Raw genomic sequence first — 16,316 nt, 5'->3', positions numbered from 1 at the left:
TTTCAGTTGGCATCACTGCATGATGAGTAGACTAAATCAACCTTATCCTGGAGAATGTACACCTCTTAGAAATGACAAAATACGTTGGTAGAACTATTCTGTAAACAGTAATGGAAATAGATAGGAACTGTTTGCTTTGCAGAGAAAAAAGAAAACAGTAATGATGCAGTGTGTATTTTTGTGTCCAAGAAATTCTTTGAGAACTACTGTACTAAACACTCTGTAGATTGACAGTTTCATTGTTGATGTTTGAGATGTTACATGGTGATCATTCAGAATAGGTCTTGCAGGGTATATAAACGTGAAGTGAGTGCATTCAGGGTATATCAGATTTTGAGTCTTCATCCAGGTTGAAGTGTTCTGTGCCATTCTTCTGTCACTGGTTTCTACTTTAAATAAAAATGCATGACTTCCTCTGAATTAAATTACTGCAGGTAGCTGCATGAAGAAACCTGCCACTAAGATAGCAACGCTGATTTCAGCCTTTTATCTTGACAAGTCAAACGCTTGTGCTGGGAAAGCCTTGACATCTATCAGCTGTACTACTAGTTTAAAATCTGTTTGTGAATTGGTTTGTGGTTCCCCCAAATCAAGTCTTGAGCATTGATATAGTTCCTTGATTCACTTTGAGATATTTTGATTAAATAGCAGTAAATGTTTTTTTGTTATTTTAAGACTGAATTCCCTTTTTATATTATTTACTATCTATTTATTCCCTACTCTATAGTTCTCTGAGAGCGTCAGTGATTTGAGCGGAACTAAATTTGAGGAAGATCATCTCTCTCATTATTCACCGTGGTCTTGTGGCACTATTGGTTCCTGTATAAATGCTATCGACTCAGAGCCCAAGGATGTGATTGCCAATTCAAATGCCGTGTTAATGGTAGGGGTTTTCTGCAAGTTGCCTCATTAATGTAATGATACTTGTATGCTAAAGTATCTTCTGTTTGATTAAACAAGGTTTTTTTAATTGATAGCTAATATTTTTGATATGTTAGCTCAAAGTAGCCCAGCCCGTGTGAAATCATTTAGCATATCTCCCTCTAGTTCTTGTAAACTCTGTTTACATCTGTGACAGGATGTAATGCAAGGAATAAAATTGTCAGACATCTGAAATGGCCATTTTAATAATGTGTCTGTAAATCAAACCAGTACTCAAAATGTTTTGAGTAGATGGTTTGTACATTGATAAGACTCAATTTTTAAATGTGCTTTGTAATTGTTGGACTGATGGGATAAAAGCATTTTTGACTTCTCAATCCCATCTCTCTTCACACATCATCAATAAGCATTTTTGTGTACGTGTGTATTTACAATTTCTTAAGGATCTAAAAGATTGTTTTTAGAATACGTTGCACTGACAGAACTGACCAGTTGATGCTGTCATTGTGACCATTTCAGAGCAGGTGTTTCCATTGCAGAAACACATTTCTTATTTGATTCAAGTGGAATTGTCCATGCTATATGAATAATTACTGGCCTTTTCAGGACTCTAGATGTACTGTGCTATTGTTTCGGTGAATCTTTTAAAGTTTATCCTAAGAGCAGTGTACGCTTGTCAGAAATGACATGAAGAAAGCTGAAATACTGTGCACTCAGGATAATTAGCATAAATTTACTGTTGGCTGCTTCATATTCCAAGTCTCAGAGCTATTTTCCTAGACTATACCTCTTATTTCATTGAAAGACACATTCTCCTCTAATAAACAGTTCAATTATGGAGGGGAAAAATATAGCTTGATAAAATAATCATTTGATTTCCATAAGGAGGAAAAAAAATACTTAGAGAAACAAAAGGTATGCGATATGAATCATGGCACACAGCTTGCCTTTGGAAGGGTAAGAGCCCATGATTTTAGAGACTTTCTGCTATGTAGTGTGGCAGGTTTCCTTCACGTTTTTTGAAACAAGCGTAACCAAGTCTCATCACTTCTCAAACCTTCTTGATACTGTCTTCAGATACAGGAGATAGTACTGAAGGTCCTTGAAGCATCCTGAAGCTCTTTTTTGCCTGGAGGTACTAGATTGGAGGAGCAAAAATTATTTCTTCTAATGCTGACAATGGCATTAAAGGGCAATAATTAAATAATTGTGGTCCATTTTGTCTCTAGTTGAACAGATTTTCAGCATTGTATTCAGCAACAATAATCAAAGTCATCGGTGTACTGAGTCATCTGAATGACCTCAAACAAGTCCATTTATCTCTTTCTCTTTCCTAAATATGTAGGATTTGGACAGCGGGGATGTTAAAAGGAGAGTGCATTTATTTGAAACTCAGAGAAGGGCAAAGGAAGAAGATCCTATAATCCCATTTAGTGATGGACCGATCATTTCCAAGTGGGGTGCAATCTCCAGGTCATCCCGCACAGGTTATCACACAACAGATCCAATTCAGGCCACTGCTTCCCAAGGAAGTGCAACTAAGCCCATCAGTGTATCAGGTACGAGTACAGGCTTCATACTGACAATATAGCATTTATCATGAGCATTTCATCCAGTTTATACTTTATACAGCAGTGGAAATTTGAAGAACTATAAATGCTTGTATACCCTATTTCTTAAGAACGGAGAAAGTAATGAATTGTATTTCAAATGGTTGCAGATTATGTTCCTTATGTCAATGCTGTTGACTCAAGATGGAGTTCTTATGGCTCAGATTCAGCTTCATCAGCACGTTATGCAGAACGGTATGGACTTTCTTTATATGTTTTCTGTAGCTTGCTAATGTTCAAAATCCTGAATATAGTTAAAACAAATGAACGAAAAACTCCTAATAGACTTGAATTTCAAATAATGGACTTTTCTGTCCAATGTAAAGCTTTGGAAAATCTATCTTAAAATGAATGGGAGTCAGGCACTACCAATCTGTCTCACCCAAAACTGTGATCTTGAGTAGTTTCTCAGGTTTTCTTCTCATACCTCATCTACATTTAAAACAAGGATGTTTGCTTCATATAATGCCTGGGACACTGTTAATATGTCCCCCCTCTGCTCCCTTGCCTTGAAGAGCTTGTTACCTTAGTCACCTAGTTGGTCCAAGGAACTAATAATGATAGGCCAACAGTCCTTTCAGTTCCTGGGGGGTTGGAACTACATGATCCTTGAGGTCCCCTCCAACCCAGGTCATTCTGTGATTCTGTGATTCTGATTCCTCTGATTTAGAGTATTCATTTTCAATTCCTGATTTTTACCTCTTTTCTCTCAAAGGGACAGATTCATAGTTACAGATTTGTCTGGTCACAGGAAGCATTCCAGCACTGGAGATCTATTAAGTATTGAATTACAGCAGGTAAGATCAGATGAACCACGTACTTAAATAGGATAACATTAAATTAGTTTTCTTGGTATAATCTGCAGAAAGTAGTAATATTAATACAATGATTACTGAGATACCCGGACATTGGTACTGGAACACTTTTTATGATTCATTGACATCAGTAAGGCTGTTTTTGGTAGAAAGTAGTGGGCTTGATAGATGTCTGCAAATGCAGGACAGGACAGATATTGGACATTAAAAGTATACAGTTATATGTCTGAAGAGGGAGCTCTTCTTTTTGTGACCTGATTTCTATTGCTATTTGCCAAAACCTGGTTTAAGTGTAGCTTATAGGTAATTGGTATGTTTGTTTTTTTCCATAGGCCAAAAGTAACTCATTGTTACTTCAGAGAGAGGCAAATGCACTAGCCATGCAACAGAAGTGGAATTCTCTAGATGAAGGCAGTCGACTTACCTTAAATCTTTTAAGCAAGGAAATTGATTTGAGGAATGGTGAGGTAAAGCAAGGGGTGATTGGGATGAAACAAATCTTTGATATTTATATGCACACAGAAACATTTTTAATTCTGATGTTCCAAAATACTTGTAAAACATTTGGTGCAAATTAAGTTGCTGTTGTTTTTGCATCTGGTTATTTCTGTAGACCAAGTAGTTGGACTGGCTGTTCTGCTACTCCAAGCATACATTTAGGAAGTGGAAATGTGACCATCCATTTTAGTGTGAACCTTACTCTTTGCTCTACTTGTATACATTAAAAATCTAAATCTTAATGAACTCTACAGAAATATCCATTCTGGTATTCATTTTCTCTTTCAGTATTTTGCTAATAGATTTTTGCTGTGTATTTTCTTTTGTCTATACCTGAAGTTCTATTTGTGTTTTGTATCATTTAGCTCTTTTGTGTTATACAAATGTTGTCCTAGAAACACACCTTCTGTTTTCATTTCAATACGTGACTGTTGTGGGAAGCTGGTGAAAAGCCAACTTGATATTTACAGAAAGTATTTCATTCTTTCAGAATGATTATAGTGAAGACTGTGCCGATACAAAGCCAGATCGAGACATTGAATTGGAGCTGTCTGCCCTTGATACAGATGAACCTGATGGGCAGGGTGAACAAATAGAAGTAAGTTCCAAGATGTGTGTCTAAGAAAGATCCTTTGATTAGTTATTTAAAAACTTCTAACATCTTTCTTTATAAGCTAGTAGATTATGTTGATAGCAAAGCCTTTTGTCTTTTTGTAGTGATATCAAGCATTTCTCTTCTTTTAACACCAAGGGTCTCATATTTCAGATACCTGGCTGCTGACACTACCTAAATGCTAAGCTGCTGGAGTTCCCTGTAATTTCAAACAGCATGGAATCAAGATATAAATCATAAATCTTATCAGTAATCTGCCTCTTCTCCTGTCAGCTTTAAAGCTGTGAGAAGATGGCGATGCTTAAAGAGCTCCTGAAATGTCTACAGCTAAGGAGCTTCTTGAAAAGGTTTTGTTTGAATTTCAGCCCTTTTAAGAATTCACAATTTATAGCATATTACTACTTATAAAAAACAAAAACCAACAAAAAAACCCCCCACAAAACTGTGTTAAAGATATCTGATGTCATAGGCAAAAGTGAAGCATCATGGGCTCTCCTATAACAAAATGCAATAGACATTTTTTCTTCTCTCCTATAGGAAATTCTGGATATACAGCTAGGTATCAGTTCTCAAGATGATCAGCTGCTCAATGGAACAACTGTAGAGAATGGGCATCCACTAAAGCAGCACCAGAAAGAATCTGTGGAACAGAAGAGACAAAGTTTAGGTGAAGACCTTGTGATTCTGTGAGTGTTAGACAAAACAGCAGTGTCTGCCAGTATCAGACAAACAGAAGCAGCAAAATAGTTGTGTGTTTAAGGAAGAACTGCGCACCTATTCAGACTTTGGTTAGACATCTGCATTGTGTATACGTGGTGAAATGAGAAGAACCTGTTAAGAAGTCAAATGAGGTCACAAATGTGAAAGTCATAGGATGGTACCATTGTTTGTATGCATTGCTGTAATCATATGTGCTGAAACAGGTCACAGCTGTTAAAAATACCTTTCACGTACTCAGTAAGCAAAAAATCTGAAAGTATTTTTATAGTTGCCAGAAATTTAGAAAAATTCCAAAAGGTTGAGTTTCAGACTGTTTGCACAAATCTCTATAGAGAGGTAGTTTTAAAAATACACTATTTTAGGTTTATATGTTCTATAGTTTTTAATGTGTAATGCAGTCTTTGAAAATGAGGCAGACTGCATTTAACATCCTGAGCATACCTTTCCATAGTAAGATGTTATTCCTGTTTCTAAAAATGAGTTTGTCATTATTTATTTAATGCACAGAAATTCAGTTCTGGATACTTGTGCATGTACTTGTTTAATATTTGTGTAACTTATTTTTCTCCTCAGGGAGGAGCAGAAAACAATCCTGCCCGTAACTTCTTGCTTCAGTCAGCCGATCACAACATCTGTTAGCAATGCAAGCTGCCTGCCCATCAGCACATCAGTCAGTGTTGGCAGCCTCATTTTGAAAACTGCTCACATTATGTCTGAGGATAAAAATGACTTTTTAAAGCCTGTTGCAAATGGCAGGATGGTTAACAGCTGAAAGGCATTCATCTTTCCAGCTTGTGACCACACCGTGGAAGCATTTACACTAGCTTTTTATATATATAATATATATTATATAATGTATATTTTTTTTAAAGAATAATATTGGGGTCATGCATTTCCTGTGGACTCTTTGATACTTCAAGCCCCTCTCGCATTAGCATTCTGAAGAAAAAAACTTACTTTACTAGGGTAAGGCGTTCACTTTCCACAGATGAATGGAATTTGGACATTGTTTTACTTAAGCTTAAAGCAGCTTTTTATGAGTTTGTAGCAATCCGGTGCGGTATCTGAGCCATTCTTGTTTAAAATGGCTTCTGTAGAAAACTAACAACTCAGTTATTTAAACTAGCAGGATCCTACGATGATACATCTAGTGAAAGGAAGACTAACTTATTTGTCTCTATTTTGTTTCATGAGAGAAGAACTTGTGTCTTGTTGCAGCTGCTTTTTCCTTAGTTGAGGAACTTTGCATGGAGTATTGTTTCCTGATTGAAGACTGAGAGGTGGGGATTTGGACTTGAGACTTTTTACAGGGTTAACACACCATTAGCTTTGCACTGCTGCGTTATTTGCAGGTCTGTGGTGCAGTGCTTTGCTGCAGCGTTTTGTTTCCATTTCCCCCCTGTGCACATACACACACACACACACATTTCTGCTTTAGTACTGTAGATAAACACATAGGCTACTTGTCCAAGTAAAGTTACCAGAAGTAAACCAAGTGCCTAAGTCCTCCAGCTAACATACTAGGTATTGATCTCCCAAGTTATACACAAAACAATTTTCAGTCATATTGAGAGGTTATGCACTAATGTAACAGCAGTTTGTTCTTTTTTTTTATTAATGGTTCTCAACTTGCAGATTATAGAATCCAGATGACTTGGCAAAAAGTATCAGGTGCTCTTTGCTTTCCTTTGAAAACCCTGTATGTAGTGTTTGCACTGACTAACAAGATGGTATTGCTGTTTTTGTACTGTTTTGTTTTTAATTTAAACTAAATATTGGGAATTTAAGGCAGTTATAACCTTTTATTTAGTGTTGTTAATCATAATTTTATATTCAGGTTTAATTTTTGCTTGTTCGGTGGCAACTTATTTTCAAAGACTTTGAAAATACAATAATATAGCATTATCTGACCTTTAGAGCTCTGAAAAGTGTATGAGTTTATGCCCTGTTAAGATGTGACTGCGAATCATGTTAGACATGTCAGCTGAAGATTTTTTTTTCATAAATGCACACGAAGTAGAGCCCTGGGCATATGTTTGTTTGGTTTTTAAGAAGCTTTTAATCAGCTTTTTTTTTTTTTTTTTAAGAAAGCAGGACTCTCCCTCCTGATGATTACCATCTTGTTTGTCCTCTTACTTTTCTTTGTGACAAGTTTTACTTTTTTGTTTGTTTGTTTTATTAACTTCTGTGAAGTTGTTTACTCTGAAAATTGTACTGGAATATTTTAAGCCAAGCTGATCTTTCACCAGGTGTACTGCATGTAAGGGCTTTTCCTGCTAGCAAAATGCTTAAAGAGGATCATGTTACTGGTCGTCTGAGTTGTTATTTTACAAAATCACAGCTATGTGGTCGGGTAAGATTTTGATAACTGTTTTGTGCACGTTTCTGGGGGGTGGGGGTTGGCATTTCCCTGAGGGTTACTGATTAGACTAAGTAAATATTGGTGTTTGATATCTCTCCTAATGAACCTGTCCATGAAATAATTATGTTGTAAATATACCTGAAAATCAAGGGTTAGTTTTGATATTCTGGTGTCAGTATGGAAGATCTTACACATCTATTTAATACTCAAATGTTAAGGAATGTATGTAGAAAAACAGTCAAGTAGTCTTTTAGTTTCCTTTGGCTGTTGCTGTACCTTCCTATAGCCAGTGCCACCTCATAGCTAGGGTTAGATCGATGCTTTGTTTCACTTGCAACTCAAAGTGAATGGATACAAGAACCAGACCACCTCTGTCACCTTAATTTATTTCCTATTGATGTTAAACTTAACTTAGAATGTTAGACATAAATATGATTGTTGTATATTTTATACCAAGACCATTCTGTAAATATGAATTTATATTACTTTTGAAATGCTTCTGAGATACTATTATTTGCTGTACAATGTAATTCCAAAACAGATATGCAAACAAGTATGTCTCTTTCATGGATATTTAAACAGTGAGATCTTCCATGTTGAAGGTGATGTAATTTTTTTAAAAGATTTTTAAATTTTAAATTGCTATTTTGTTACAAAAATAGAGAAAATATAAAGGTTTGAGAAGTCCTTATTTGCCCTCAGGGAAAGAGCCCTCTGTGCACCAGAACTCCACAGAACATCTTCAGCATGATCTGAGGGTGAATATATACTACATAAATTGATTGTGTATTTACCTTAACTTTTTAATTTTAAAATTGCAGTTTTAAAAACTTGGTTGTGCTCTGCTGGAGGGGGATTGGAATAAGCTGCTTACACACATTTGCCTGTTTGTCCAGTGAAGTTACATAAGCCTAACATATTCCTGCCAACCACATTGGCATATATAAGAACAAATGTATCTATGTACTCTTGCCTGCAGCAGGAGGTCCCATGATATAGTAGTTCTCTAGGATGACCATATACTTTATATGGAGAGTTGGTTCTTAACTGAGACTAGTTATTTTCTTGAATTTTTAATGTAGAGAATGACAGGCAAAAGAATTACCTGGGCATTTAAATAGCATGCCAGCTTTTGTCTTACAGTTGTAACACTGACTGTGTGATTTTTGCCATGAAACTATGCCCTCCAGTGCCCTGACAAGTAGAAGCTACAGGTGGGAACCCAGTTCTGGCTTTCTTCTTGGTGGAGTTTCATCCCTTGACCCTATGAACAAGTATGTATTCATTTGTCTAGTTGAAAATCAGGTGCCTCTGGGCTATGGAAGGGCTTACTTTCTGACATTGAGATATAATTACTAATTTTTGTGCATTAATGGCAGTGGTTCCCATTTAGCTTCTGGCCTAAGATACCTTTGCTGTCAGAAAAAAAAAAAAAAAGGCCCATAGCAGATTGGGGAAAAGAGATTGGCTCTTTTGCTTTGCTTGGACAAGCATTTTGAGTTTGTTTGTTGTGTTTTTTTCTTTTCTTTTCCCCTCTTAGGGGTACAGCAGGGATTTCACATGCAAGAGATACAGGAATTATTAGTATCTAAGTTAATTGTGTTGCCTCACTACCTGGATTCATTCCTTGTTTTGCCTCATTTTCCACATAGGTCTTAATAGAGACTAATGCTTGTGCTGGGAGAATGCTTGTGTGAGAAATAATTATCTGTACATTCTTAACATATAATTATAGCAGAGTGATAGCCCTGCTACTGATATTTTGTTCCTGTAAACAGGTGACAAGAAATGAATCTTAGTGTTTATGCAGATTTTGCATTGTAGAATGTATACTAGACCCTTCAAAGGAAAGGTTAGACTCTTTGCAAAGCAAACTGGCATTGGTTCTTGGTAGTCTAGTACAGGGATGCTGAAGTTTGACACTTGATTTAAAAACAAAAAACTGTACACAGCTGACTGTTAAATAAGCTCTTAATTGCTCATTGTAGAAGTCTAATCTGGCAGGTTTTAGTGCTTTGATAACATGATTGTGTTATTGCACAATTTTAATTATCCTCTGCTCAAGAGCTGAATGCTGTTCTTGTATAATAGTGTACTAGGCTGGATGAGGTACAAAGCAATGCACAGTGGTAGGAAACAGCTGAGGAAAGAACACTTAAAATAACTATCTACACTCAGAATAGTTCCAAACATGTTTTTGTTTGCTTTCTTAAAGCACAAGTTGTCAAGTTGTATCTGTTGCTGTACATAGACACTGTATGCCAGCAGCTCCTTGATCATCTTTGTGAACAGATTCTTCATTATTATTAGGCTTAAAGGAAGATGCTGAATTTGAGAGTGTAACAAAATGAGAAATGATCGAATTATCTATAGTATGTAAAAGTCCATTCTTTATGTTGTAGTTTGATCCCTTCTGTTAGGCAGTTCCCTCTCATGGAGGGGCCTCTTCTGCAAGCAGAACACAACAAATGTGCTTTGGAATAACCCAGTTTTCAGGATAATCGAGCAGCGCGCTTTGGCAGCAGGCAGCACTGTGCGTCTCTTTGCTGGCAAGGGAGCACAGCGAGGGAGGGCAGCTGTCGGTGACGGGGGAAGCCAAAAAGGAATCGCTGACATTCCCAAATCCAAACGTAGCCCTGCACCTCCAGTCGTAATCGAGAGGTTGCCGCGAAGGCTGAACTCGAACAGAGCCTGCTTCTCTCGCTGCCAAAAGCCAGGGTCATTGCCCAGAGCCCATTGACTTACCCAGAGTAGATCTCCGTGAATCCGAGGCATGGGATGCATGCATTTCGTAGCTGGGCAAACAAGTATATTATACGGTAGTTGTGATACAACACACGTGGCTTTGATTTGTACTGCACATCCCCACTGTACAGCCACTCCGAAGTATTGTGGTTAGCTTGCAGCATCTGCTGTCCGCATTTATACTGTTTACTGCGTATTCTTTTCCCTGGAAGTTTAAGGAAATTTTTTTCTTGTTGCATCGATTACATTTTATAAATTTGCTTAGCTGGAAAGTTTGGGAAAAGAGGCCTGTTTGTCAATTGTACAACCGATTGTGAAGCTCTAGTGTGAATATTTTTACGTCTGTATTAGACATTTTCTTTGCAAATCTATTGTTCGATTGAAATGTAAATGAAATAAAAGATGGTGTACACCCATCATGTATAAAGCAGGCACCATCGCTACGATGGATTTAATGCTCATTTTTATGGCGCATTCTCAGCTTCTATTTAAAACTATAATTTAAAATCTGTAAAATGAAATGGGGTTATATGGGGGAGTAAATTCTATTCCGTTTATTTCGGTTTGAGTTCCCGACTCGTCTGTTCCCTCGTGTTAGAGTAGGGGGGCCCCGCGCGGGGCGGCCGTGCGTGTTTGCTGTAGCACTGAAGTGAAGAGGTTTTAGCTTTGGCCGGTCACAGAGTAGAGCATCATGGTTTTCAGTGTTTGAGAGAATCGATGGAAGAAGTTTGCAGTATTGACATGTATTTGCATGCACAAATAAAAATTATTTGTCCACCTTAACCGCCTCCGTGCGTTCCACCCAGCGGCGCTCCCCGCCCAGCGCGCCGCGCCGCCCCGCCCCGCCCCGCTCCGCCCCGCCCCGCTCCGCCCCGTCCCGCCGTGCCCCGCGCGGAGCGCTCCGGAAGGCGTTGGGCGGCGGTGAGGCGTCGTGCCGGGCCGGGCTCGGAAGGGCGGGTCGGACGGGGCCCAACGGGGCTGGGCGGCACCGCGGGCTCCTCGGTAACATCGGGCGCTGCGCGAGGAGCGCTGCCGGCCCCGCGGGGTTCCGCGTCGGAAGCGTCTGAGCTGCGGGGGGCGGGGGGGCGAGAGGGGGGGCGGAGCCGAACCCAGCCGTGTTGCCATACAGTGCCGTGCCGAGCCGTGCCGTGTTGCCGTGCCGTGCCGGCGCTCCGTCGGCCCGCAGCCGCTATGCGCAGCGTTGTGTCACCGCCTGCGCTGCCTCCGCGCTCGCTCGGTGTGTTTTGCGGTTTTGTGCGTTTAGGTTAAACGCAAAACGCGGCTCTCTCCTCGGCACGGCGCTGCTTGCCCGCAGTGCGTTATTTCGGGGCGCGGCTGTTGGCACACCGCCGTGCGATGCTCTCACGGCCGGATCTCCCCGCAGGTGTTGCTGGCAGCCCCGCGGCAGCGCTGCTGAGCCCGCTTCCAGCTCCGAGGAGCCGCCGGCAGAACGATTCCGCTACCGGAAACTGAACCGTACGTCGCCGCGCTGCCCGCCCGCACGGCTGCGGCGGAGGCGGACGGGGCTCCCGAGTCACGCTTAGAAATTCGTTCTCCGTGGGTAACAACGCGTGGATATCCACTCGTGTGCCTCGCTGCAGAAACAGCGTTTATAACTGCGGCTTCTTGAGTGCTGAGACACAAAGTAGGGCTTTATTCATCCCGGGTGTTAACTCCAATACGTTTGTCGTTAAGAGTTCGCTCGCGTGTCGGATGCGTGGCGGTGGCTGAGCGCTGCTGCGTGGTAAAAGCTGCTCAGAAGGAACGGAAGGCTGCTGCTGTACGTGTAAGGTGGTGTCCTGTGCTGCACAGCTAAGAGCTGCATGGTCTGTTCTGTTTGTTCTGTAGAACATAATGACTGCGTTGGACGATAAACTGCTGGGCGAGAAGCTCCAGTATTATTACAGCAGTAGTGAGGGTGAGGATGAAGACAGTGAGAAGGAAGACAAAGAAGGGGAGAGCTCCATTCCCGACAGCGTTGGGGAGGTAGAGCTTAGCAGCGATGGCAGTGCAGTCAATACAGGTATTGCCATAGCACTAACTGCTTCGTAAGTACTTTTTTTGGAAGGTTTGTGTGGTTTCCCGCTTTGTTGTTGTAACAAAAGACCTATTTTCAGGTGTATTTGAGTCATTCCTGCAGTTGTGGGGTTCTTGAAGGCCTAGATATTAATCTAAGTTAACCTTCAACACAATTCTGAAGGTAGCCCAGCTAGATAGATTTGTCTTCCTGGATAAAAACAGCTATAAACTCAAGGACAAATGGCAAGTTACGTCTGTTCTTCTCTTTCATTACAGCATTTTGCACGGTGTACAGAAACCTTATGATAAGCCTTCTGATTTACTGCTGACTTCTATAGAATTATGGGAATTTTAAACAAGAGATGTAATTTTGTTACTGTTTTGTGGTTAAATGCCAGCATATTTAATTTCAGGTCCAAAAGGAGTCATTAATGACTGGCGAAGGTTTAAACAACTGGAAACAGAACAGAGACAGGAGCAGCGCAGAGAAATGGAGCGCCTCATAAAGAAGTTGTCTATGACATGTAGATCTCACTTAGATGAGGAGACTGATAAGCAAAAGCAGAAAGAGCTTCAGGAAAAAATCAATGGAAAGGTAACATGACACAAAGGAATTGGCATTTAATTGCTGGATTTTTTTGTTTCATTATTTGCATGGAATAGATAGGAACCCTTATCTGGTCAGTAGATACATTTAACAAAGCAGGTGAATAGAAAGAAAATACATGACCTGCTGATGATTTCATTTCTACAGATGAGGTAATGTGCTGTACTTGTTTTGCCAAACAAATGTTTGTTTAAAAACTCATTGAAAAAGCTGGTGAAAGAGAAGCGATCTGAGGTCAGGCATGGTACCCGAATCAGTGCTTAGAGCGTAGTGAAAGCACATAGCTACCATTAACCTGAATTAAAGTGGGAGCACGGAGCAGCCACTTGAGTTATTAGTGGGAACTAGCAAACCCAAGGCTGAAATCACTGTTCCCACTGGACACGGTTTCTAATTAGATCAAAATGGAGTGTAATACAAGCTGGTGCTTGAGCCTCTGTGGGTTGCACTTGCCTGTTATTAAAGATGAGTGACCCACATTAATCCTCTTGATCTAAATTAATTATGTAAGTGACCCATATAGTGATGCAGGTCGTCTTTTTTTCTCTGTCGTGTATCTTTCTATGTATTTTTAGATGACGTTACAAGAATATAACATGATTCACAATGATGAAGATGATGAGGAATTTTTACAGCGATACAGGAAGCAGCGAATGGAGGAGATGAGACAGCAGCTGTACAGTGGGCAGCAATTTAAACAGGTCTTTGAGATTACCAGCGGAGAAGCATTTTTGGACACGGTTGATAAAGAGCATAAGAGCACTCTGATCATGATCCATATTTACGAAGATGATATCCCTGGTGCTGAATCCCTGAATGGCTGCATGATCTGTCTGGCTGCTGAGTATCCAACAGTTAAGTTTTGCAGAGTAAAGAGTTCGCTCATTGGTGCCAGCGCTCGCTTTACCAATAATGCTCTGCCAGCTTTGCTGGTCTATAAGGCAGGTGAGCTCATTGGCAATTTTGTGCGGATCACTGACCAGCTTGGAGAAGATTTTTTTGCTGTTGACCTGGAGGCTTTTTTGCAGGAGTGTGGTCTGCTTCCAGAAAAAGACCTAGTGCTCCTGACTTCTATACATAATCCATCTGCGTGTTACAGTGAAGACAGTGATCTGGAAATAGACTGAAGCACTTACACCAGGGGGCCAGTAGGTGTAGTTGTGCTGTGGGATGTTCTTGTGCTAGGGGTTGTTCCCTTCCTTTCTTAGTGTGGGTATGTTATTCTTCTCCTCCATGCACTCGGGACTTTCGCTTGTTAAAAAATAATTTAAAGCATTTAAATAATTTAAAGCATTCCTGACATTTTCTTAAATTAACTCAGTGAAGTACATGTTAAAGTGTATTTTACTAAGCATGAAGTTCTAACGCAATTCAGTAATTAAGTTTTTAGGCATTCATGTCTTTTATTAACCTGAAATTGAACTGCTGCCAGCGAGTTAACACAGCAGGGTCCCATCTTCCATTCTGCAGCTTTCAGTCCCCTTCTTGGAACTGTTGTTCTAACAGCTGACATCAAATTTTTGTTTAGTACTCACTTGCAAATAACAACAGCTCCTGACTTGGTCCCAAAAATTGCTTTTGAGCTGGAGAGGGCTCTTCTTTCTTTAACCTTGTCTGAGACTTAAATGGGAAAATCTTCCTTCTGGTACAGCTCTTAAAACATAGTTAGGTTTTAAAATACCTACCACTGGAATTCATGACAGTCACTTCAGCAGAAAATAATCTCTGCCTCTTCAGAGACAGAGAACCAACATACATCCTGGAGAGCATCAAGGAGAGTTTTGTTGGCAAAGTGCAGAAACGGGACTTGACTAGCCTCAGAATGTCGTATATCTCTAAAATCCTCAAAAATTAAATAAGTGCTGATGTTTGTCTCTGTCTGTCTGCATATTGCCTGCTTAAGCTGGGTCTTCAGATGCATTTTGAATATTAATAATCCCTGGACCTGACAGATGACTGGAAGGCTTTGTGGGAGGTGAGCCCTAAGCCGGTAGACAAGCTCCTGAATGGGAGCTCCCTTGTCTGAAGCTCAGTACGTGGTTTCTGCACAGTGTTAGGCAGGACCAGAAGCGTTGCCACTGTCCTGTTTTTCCTCCCTCTTTGGCATCATGGGGTTTTTTGTACAGTGCATCCACGGAGTTCGCTGGCAGAGAAGATGCTGTGGAGTTGAGGTGAAAGCATTGTAGCTGTAAAAGTTGCACAGTGACACTGGTGACTCTTTCCCCAAAAACTTAGGATTCCCACTTGTGGACACAGATTAAAAGCCAAGCAGTGCTGACTGAGCCCATTTGTCTTTTCATTAATTACTGCTCCTGAATGCTGTATATTACGCTTCCGTTCTGCAGCAAGTTTGTCGTTATCGTTTGTTAGTGATTATATTGTTATTAAAGTGTGTTTGTTTTGTTTGTGCTCCACTTACTTTATAGGTAGTAACATTGGGAAGTAATTTCCAGGGTTTCCACTGCATTTACAGTTCACCCTGCCTCCAGCAAGTCTAGCACGACGTAGCTGTGACATAAGCAGCGTTAGAAACCATTAGCAGTGTGTAGTGAATGCAGGCATGGAAACCTCCAGTGATGCAGAGCAGAGCCAAGGCTTTGCTGGCCAGATGATGGTGTAATCTCCCTGCACGTAGTACAAACGAGCATGCTGAATGTGTGCACTCTGTACTTCGTTGTTACTGAATTACATCTCCTACACTTAATTGGATATTATGCTTGCTTTCTCACACATAACTTACTGTGTTTGTTTTATTGTGTTTGTTATTTAATTTTGAGGAAAGTAGGCTGTCCTTACGTAAATATGATGTAATGCTATGTTTAATGATTACATCTAGTTGCAAGTTTTGCGTGAGGCACTTCGGAGCACCAGGGAGAAGTGCAAAAATTCCCTTGTAAGCACTAGGTTTATAGTAAGAATAGATCTTAGGACAAGGATAAGCATTTATAGTTGTATGTATTCAAACTATTTTTAAAAGTAGTATAAGTAGATGGGTAAATAATTTGTAATTAAAAATAGCTGAAAGAGCATTTTTAGCTGTTTTAAGGAAACTGGCAGAAAGCCAAAGTTTAAAATGTGGTAAGAGATTCAGGTTACTTGAAATGAAGTCTCTGAGTGTGGGTATCCTGCATTTCACAAAAAAAGTCAAACTAACTGTGATTTGTATTCAGGATGAGATTCAGTAAGTCAGTAGTGCAGACAGGCACATGTTAGCACCACAGTAAAACCTGGTTTGAAGGGGAAAGAGCTGACTCTGAGTTACTTTGAAGTTTTATTTATACCAAGCAGGGATTGGGGCCCAAGGCTGTAAAGCTGTAATGGGATCAGAACCTCTCCTGCTGCTCCATCTGATGGCCTGCAGCAAGGTGACTGAGTCCTGGTTATGAGGTTTTGCTGCTGAGGTATGTATAAGACAGATAGTTTTGCCAGTAGCAAAACGGGGAAA

The 16,316-nt window shown here is 40.1% G+C and overlaps 2 protein-coding genes across 4 annotated transcripts in view; both read left to right on the top strand.

The window, feature by feature from the left end:
* RC3H2 (ring finger and CCCH-type domains 2) overlaps window positions 1-12,183 on the top strand; it is a 29,916-nt gene extending 17,733 nt beyond the window's left edge. Inside the window, exons 14-21 of one of the 3 annotated variants that reach the window (XM_031601931.2) lie at window positions 728-883; window positions 2,228-2,441; window positions 2,603-2,687; window positions 3,208-3,289; window positions 3,640-3,774; window positions 4,296-4,403; window positions 4,956-5,104; window positions 12,094-12,183. In XM_031601931.2, the coding sequence (XP_031457791.2) occupies window positions 728-883; window positions 2,228-2,441; window positions 2,603-2,687; window positions 3,208-3,289; window positions 3,640-3,774; window positions 4,296-4,403; window positions 4,956-5,104; window positions 12,094-12,100 (936 nt within the window). In that variant the 3' untranslated portion in view covers window positions 12,101-12,183. Of the gene's footprint in view, window positions 1-727; window positions 884-2,227; window positions 2,442-2,602; window positions 2,688-3,207; window positions 3,290-3,639; window positions 3,775-4,295; window positions 4,404-4,955; window positions 5,105-5,711; window positions 11,056-12,093 lie in introns of those variants that run through there. The other 2 variants (XM_031601929.2, XM_031601930.2) reach the window with 2 other exon arrangements.
* On the top strand, window positions 12,100-15,285 carry PDCL (phosducin like). The gene is made up of 3 exons (XM_031601939.2): window positions 12,100-12,268; window positions 12,678-12,859; window positions 13,447-15,285. The coding sequence occupies exons 1-3, from the start codon at window positions 12,100-12,102 to the stop codon at window positions 13,996-13,998; spliced, it is 903 nt and encodes a 300-aa protein (XP_031457799.2). The 3' UTR covers window positions 13,999-15,285.
* Window positions 15,286-16,316: the final 1,031 nt, after the last annotated feature.

The sequence above is a fragment of the Phasianus colchicus genome, chromosome 19, assembly GCF_987193195.1.
Source record: "Phasianus colchicus chromosome 19, bPhaCol1.hap1.1, whole genome shotgun sequence".
NCBI classification, from domain to species: Eukaryota; Metazoa; Chordata; class Aves; order Galliformes; family Phasianidae; genus Phasianus; species Phasianus colchicus.
This window is presented reverse-complemented; position numbering and strand designations above follow the sequence as displayed.